The sequence below is a fragment of the Suillus subaureus genome (assembly GCF_016647635.1).
Source record: "Suillus subaureus strain MN1 chromosome Unknown BJ212scaffold_364, whole genome shotgun sequence".
Classification (NCBI taxonomy): domain Eukaryota; kingdom Fungi; phylum Basidiomycota; class Agaricomycetes; order Boletales; family Suillaceae; genus Suillus; species Suillus subaureus.
In genome coordinates this window covers 8463-15682 of record NW_024538920.1, presented here as the reverse complement: position 1 = coordinate 15682, position 7220 = coordinate 8463, and the positions used below count along the sequence as shown (strand labels likewise).

General features: G+C 47.5%; 1 protein-coding gene across 1 annotated transcript; it reads right to left on the bottom strand.

Moving 5' to 3' along the window:
* Positions 1-2785: 2785 nt before the first annotated feature.
* On the bottom strand, positions 2786-3366 carry BJ212DRAFT_1529517 (uncharacterized protein). Its single transcript, XM_041341760.1, has 2 exons — positions 2914-3366; positions 2786-2864 (listed from the first exon to the last, which is right to left on the bottom strand). The coding sequence occupies exon 1, from the start codon at positions 3264-3266 to the stop codon at positions 2931-2933; it is 336 nt and encodes a 111-aa protein (XP_041185156.1). The 5' UTR covers positions 3267-3366; the 3' UTR covers positions 2786-2864; positions 2914-2930.
* Between the last annotated feature and the right edge of the window lie 3854 nt (positions 3367-7220).

Below are 7220 nucleotides of genomic sequence, written 5' to 3'. Positions count from 1 at the left end.
ATCCGTTGCTGAGCTATGCAATTCAAGGATGGAAGCACCTTAGTCATGTTTCGGATGAAGATCCTGGCGTTATGACCGCCCTATCACGACTGAACTCAAAGTTTCTTCGAAACAATGAGAAACATCCTGTGCTTGCTCCAGGCGAATTTGAGTATAAACCTAGGGGATTAGATGTCGCTGTAACTTCGCCCTCACTTCTATTCATCCTGCTTGAGCATGGCAAGCCGTGGATGGTCGAACCTTTCGTCGAGCAGTGCCCACATCTACTGCACATGAATATTGCCCCTGATTGGGGTTCTCCCTTGATTTTCGTCATAGCCAAGAACCCTGACTGCCTCAGTATTCTCCTGAAGTTCGGCGTCGATCTCAAGAAGTCTTCTTCGTTCAAACCTGGTTTATATGGCCAATATACTTGTAGCAGCTCCCATACGCCAATTTCGTGGGCAGCTGTGACTGGAAGCGAAGTCGCCGTGGATTTCTTGCTGTCACGGACGGAGGTCAAGCTACCTGACGATATTATGTACATGGCTGTGAAGGTGGACAAACCGTCGCACGAATCTATCCGCAAATTTCGTGAACGCGGTGCGAATGTCGATTTCAAAGTCAATGGTTCTACCCCTATTCATCATTTCCTCCCACACATGGGTCATCCAATGACGAAAGCCAATTGCTACCCGTCGTAAAAGCGCTCGTTGAACCGTCTTGTAATCTTTCTTTGCAGGACCGGACTGCTAGAACAGTGCTACACATTGCTCTTGATGCGCGTCTGGAAAAGATTGTCGCATACCTTCTCCAGCAAAACGCAGGACTGTCAGCAACGGCGGCTCTCGATCCAGACATGTGGAGATGGGCTACGAATAAGACGTGGTTTCCCAACTTGGTTCGAGCAGCGGCTCTTGCTGCTGATCAGCTGCACACCAGAATTATGGGGATGTTGTTCATGAGACAACGGAGTCGAAACGCATCAAGTTTTCAGTTGCAGCCACTGCCGACCGCAACAACGCTGATCCAGTTTGTGCTATCGTTATTTCAGCCATATTCAATAGCGAACTGTCAAGTGAGTGGCCGCTTTCACCCAACCGGATAATTTACTGATTAGCGAAGGCGACAATTACATCAGCGCCAACCTTCCATATTGTGATCAGTCACTTCAAAAGGTCCAAGACTTCCCGAAAGATGATTCCCCCAGACTCGAGTTCAGATTTACATGGCAGAGAGGGCAGCGTGTGTCTAGTCGCTTGTTCGACTACTATCAGGGAGATAAAGTTACCAGGATGCTACAGCAGTTAAGGAAAGGCAAAGACCCGACTGGCACCTCCCTTTTTCTTCAGATGTCCAAAAACAAGTGGAACACCAAAGTCTTTGAACTTGGGATCGGGTTCACGCTTGATATCTACAGAGGTCCTTTACCCCCGACTCGCAGGAGGGCTTTCACGGTGATGAGCGATGATCACTCACACGGCAGTGTTAGTGACATTTAAGGTAGGTTTTAATGTTGTTCAATAATTTTCAGTTGAGACTAACGCACTTCAGATTCGATGATCAAGTCAATTGAATAATGCTCGAGTGGGATGGCCGTTATGCTTCCTTGTATGCACATGAACTTAGCATTTAAAGAGTGCAACTCACCTTAAACAACGCATCTTAACACCGTAGTTCAGCGAAATGACCGTGCCTGACATTAGCAAACTCAGTTTCTATGTTCTACTCTTGTCAGTTACCTTCGCACAGATCCTAGTGGTCAGTACTGCAGAGAACAACCTGGATTCCGACGATCCGGATGGTGGCATTAGTAAACAGGTCCTGGCGATTATGTGGAGCAAGACTGACGAGCTTCTAGCGTTGGATCAACTTTTGAACCTAAATACTATTATACAGCTAGAGGGTTGAAAGTTGACGCAAAGAAGAACGGATCAACACATGTCATTGCAGGTGACATTGGGGAGTAAAAGATATGTTCGCGCACACGGGATTGTTTGTTTATACTGAATGCATTACGTGCCTCTCGAGATCTTCTGTTACTCTGTTCATTACCCATGTACAGTGATCCTGATCGGACCACTTGGTGGTACTTTTATGAATTTTCGATGATCTTGCAAGGCATAATTTGTCGTAGTAACTTCAGACTCCAAGTTCAGCACGAGGCCTGCGTGTGCGGCAGCGTGTGGGCCATGCCTTCGTCATCGTTGTCATTAACACACGCAGGAGTTGTTTCGAGAGTGGCGCTGACGAGAATTTCGTGAACCGAGGATCAGGTACGAGCAACACAATATGATACACATTCCTCGTCTCAACGATAAGGAAGTGGCAGAAGACAGCTTTAAAACACAGCTAGAAAATGTACACATGCTGAGATAAACATTAATGAATGAAACATGCCAGGAATTTGAGAGAAAGCTCACGTAGCACTTCCATTGCAGACTGAGCGTTGAATTTTACAAGCCACCGTGGAGATTCGGGATAAACCAAATCAACAAGACTGTATCATGGATGAACACTTGAAACGCAGAAGGAATTCTCCACGCTCAACTGCTCGAGACAGTGAAGGTGCCATAAGTCTGCAAAGACGACCACCTTGGTGTTTTGTTTCAAATGACAACAACGCACGCTCCATGCCGCGATACGTGGGGGCAACTGGGGAGCTGGAATGAAATTGGATCTTGTGATGAGAAAATCTTACAAGATACTCCAAAGGTACCTGAAGCTGATAATGAGAACACGCCCTCATAAAATCACTAAAACAGCCCGCCATAACGGGTTGTACGATGAAGTATAATTTAACACGATGGGAAGGATATGCAATCTCAGCGATAAGGAGTGGGGCTGCAGTCGTTGCGAATGTTTGACCAAAACCGACCAAGAAACTGCACAAACATGTCAGGATGACTCGCAGTGCCAGTATCTCTCGCCCACTGGACTCCGATGAACATCTACAAAGAACTACTGGCAGTCTGGGTCACAGTGGAGGCAATTATCAAATTTGCACCAAAGATAATTGAGAAGCACCGACCCAGGCCATCAGCCATGTAAGGTGCGAACGGGTAAGCACTCAAGGCACCGATATTCTGAGGTTGTCCATTAGCTTTATTAAATAGCAGCAAGAAATCCGAGTTGTCTCTTGTGAAATACACGCAGGTGTTCCTGTACCATAGTGTTGAATGTAGCAGGTGAGTGTAGGTTGCCGCAGCGGGACCAGAAGCCATGCTTCGTTGTGAAGTTGAGGGAGGGAGATGCTTCGAGGATAGTGACTTCACATCCGAGATCATCTGTTTTAAGTCCTATGGAAGAATTCAGGGTGAACGGATATGTGACCATCATGGTGAGGCGGTAAGTTTATCTGCGCCTGACACAAATCATGAGTAAAAACGAGCGGGTAACACCTGGAATCTAAGCATGTTCAGGCCAGAGAAATCCTTGAGCTTCGGTATGTGAACTTAGGGTGAATTGAAGACTAAGTTAACAGAATTTTTTGAAGTGTACGTCCTGTTGGCATCGAATTTTAGTCCTTGAAATCCAGGTCTGCGAGCTGTCCTGGTGGAGTATTAAAGTCCCTGAGAGCATATATGTAAGTAGCATGGGCGACTAGGAGAGGTAAGTTTATCTGAACCCAAGTTTCAAACGTGGCGAGGAGCGTAAATAGTGATTCGTGTAGGCCAGATAAAGACTCGAGATGGCACGGCAGCACCAGGAGCACGACATCAAGAAACGAGCGAGCCACGATGCTACAGGAGTGAGTTTGATGCCGTCGTGCCTCGACTCACGCTCGAAGATCTCACAAAGCTTCACGATTTGACCCTGCAGTAGCAATAGCCAAACACCAACCAAGAAACAGAAGGTGGAAGTGTTACCGGAGGTTGTCGAGCGATACTTGAACGTTGAGGCAATCCTGATGGACATGCAACATTTTCGTAGTCACAAGTGCTTGGTACCGGTAGCGCCGTTGCATCCTTGTTGGAGCTAGGGGATGGTGAGGATGAGGGCAAGGATGAATGATGGTTGATTTTCTTGCCCGAATTTTCCATTGTAGTCATACTCTTGATATTTGCCATCGCATTAAGCGATGCCCATCTCCAGAGTAAGAACATAAGACTTGGTCGTGGAGCTTCGAGTCGACGACGCGGGAGCGGCTCGAGTTCGGGCTGTTGTTGTTGTGACTTCGTGTGGAGAAATCAATGCACATGACTTTCACGTGACCGTGTCTGGACAAAATGTGGCACACTAGTGGTCACCAAAATCAAACCCATTTCACCAACTGCCACGATGATCAGCTCCCGCCCGACAGGTATAACATTTGAGGGCGATTACCACCATTTTACGAAGACCCCAGGCAATAGAGTGCTGAAATCACGAAGTGCACTCCAGGAAAATGTCGGTCGCCACGTACCCGTCACAGTCGATGGGAAAGCGAAGAAAGCTGCGGCGTTTGCAACAAACTCCGTTTCACCTAAATACCTTGCGTGAGCTACTTTTCTTTCAAGGCTATGTTACCTGCTCTTACAAGGTACTGTAGAACCACAGAAGATCCTCAAAGGTCATGATGGAACAACCAAATCCAAGGGAAAGGAACCAGTCATACTTGCACCTTCTCGGCCTCTGGGGGACAAAAACGCCCTTTCCCAACCGCATTTATAACCATGCTACACCATTGCAAATGACAAAGCCTATCTTTGATGTCACCCCCGGTGCACTTCTTCGCCCAAGTTCCGCACGGAAACATATTAGACTTCCCGCAGCGCCAGCAAGAGCTTTCAGACACCACTCACCGGTGGAAATCACTGGGATGTCAGTGATATAGACATTATTCCAGAGGTCGTAGCGGCGCCCAGTCAATCGATTGAAAAAGAAGACTACGATGAAATTGAGTACATGCCTCCGAAGCTACCTGGTGGGTAATTTTGACAAATGCTTTCTTCTGCTAATGTATCAACGTGAGTAGAAATGCCATACGAGCCTCCGTTTGAACTTCCGGACTATAAGGAAGTCGGGAGAGCGCTCCTCGCTCTTACCCACTCCTACCCGATCGACGATATACCGACACATCTTATAATCACGGAATTCACGGCAGCTGAATCTGACGACAAATTCTTCGCCCTAAACGAGTTATCTCTTCCCCATCTCGGTAAGCTAATATTACACAATGTCTATTCCGATCCTGACTTCCGTCATGTACAATCAGATGATGATAGTCCATTCTCGCGGGTCAATCCTGCACCGAAGCCTGTGCCCGAGGTGACTCGAGTTCCTTCGTCATCGAAGAACATTACTCGTCCAACCCAAATTACGACGTTGAGAACTATTCGCGCTGCATCCACAGTAGCCCATTCGACTCCGGCTGATACCTCCCGTCCAAGATCTGGCCCACAAGCCGTTTCTCGTTCTGCCGTCACGCGTCTAGGTATGGCAACTTCGAAACCAGCGACCCGTCCAACATCAAGTGCCGCTGTCATGAGGGGACACACATCTAGAACGCCCTCAATGCGTGCCCCTTCGACAACTGTATCTCGAGCGCCATCTACTACCGTGATGACGAGGACGCGTCCCGCAAGTGCATTAGCCACTGGTACTGAGCCCCAAGCAGGTCCAGCAAGTGGGAAATTTGGAACACAGCCGAAGGCAAGTGCACATGTGAAGAGTAGTATGTCGACGAAGAATACAGTTCAAGGAATTGGGATTGTCTTTGGGGATAGCTGGCAGGAAGAGGAATTTAAGTTTAGCGTCTAGGTTTGTGAATTTTTAGCTTAATTTCTGTATACAATACAAATTAGTTTACTGTCTACGCGTAAATATGACTTTGGTGCATGGTTAAATCATTGTCCATCGTCTTGAAGCATGCGAGTTACTTTCCACTGGTCTGCTCCGTCAAGATTTGACATTCAAAATGTTCTGATTGCACAGTGAAGATATGAAATCGATGTCCTTTAAAGTCGGGAAGCGGCTGGTGCATGAACAGATTATAAGACAAACGAAGAGATGTACCAAAATGGCTTGTTGCTACCGCTGCAGTGAGGTATGTGCGTGATGCTTCAACATCGAGTATGGCACGCGACAGAAGGTTTTGTAAACTTGATTCTACATCAGAGAGCATAATTAGTATCGGTACGAAATTGTGGTACTACTTATACAAGAGAAAGAGGGTCAAAGTCAGTCAATTCTGTGGTACATTCCGTCAAAAAGTCGAGGTCCCACTCCATTTCCGCGGGTGGCCTGTCCGTGCTTTTGCCTGCCATGCGCATCTTGTATGACATCCACAAAGAAGCTTGGCTAGCAGTGGCTCGAAGCTTTGGATCCTGGTGCCATAAATTCTGGATGAAATCCCACATGTCATCATCCAGTCCTCGTTGAAGGCACACGCTATCCGTAGGACGCGAGGGACGGCTTCCCATTATGAAATTGGCATCCACTGCCTGTGGGGACAAGTCCCAGAATGGACGTGTCCCATTATACATCTGGAAAGAGATCAGTTCATGGTTAAACATGATGACAGGGATCCGTACCTCGTAACATATACAGCCAAATGCGAATATATCACATGGGCGTCTATCCATGGCTGATAACAGACGTGAATTTGCACGTGCCTCTAGAAGTTCGGGCGCCATGAAAGAAGGGGTTCCGGCAACAGAGATTATGGTGGTCTGAAGCTGGGCTTGAGAGTCTTGCGTGGTTGCGAGGCCGAAGTCCGCCAAACATGCACGTCCGGAGGAGGAAACCAGAATGTTGACCTTATAACAAATCTTCAGTAGCGTTCTCAATGATCAAAGCATATCAGCATACCCCTTTCAAGTCACCATGCACAATCGTAGGTTGCATTCCATGGAGGTATTCGAGACCCCGCGCAATATCCAATACCTGGTCATTTCAGTAGGCACCGGAAGCCAGAATTCTATCACTGACCAGAGGTGCACGATCAGCATCGGTTCGCTGTAAATACGCGTTCAAATGTCCATTCTTCATCCAAGGAGACACCAGACAGGTCCTAGGTGCACCATCATTAAGATGGAATACGCCGTAGAATGGCAGGCAGCTGGCATGCTGGATGTGACACCAAACGACTGCCTCATTCGAGAAATCCTACAGGAAGTGACATTATCGAAGTTTCTTTGGGTACGCAATAACCATACTAACCTTGAGAAACTGCTCGGTGGTGCGACCGACGGCCTGAATCTCTTTCACGGCTACAACGCGACCAAGGAGTTCACCTTTGGAAATTACTCCAGACCCAC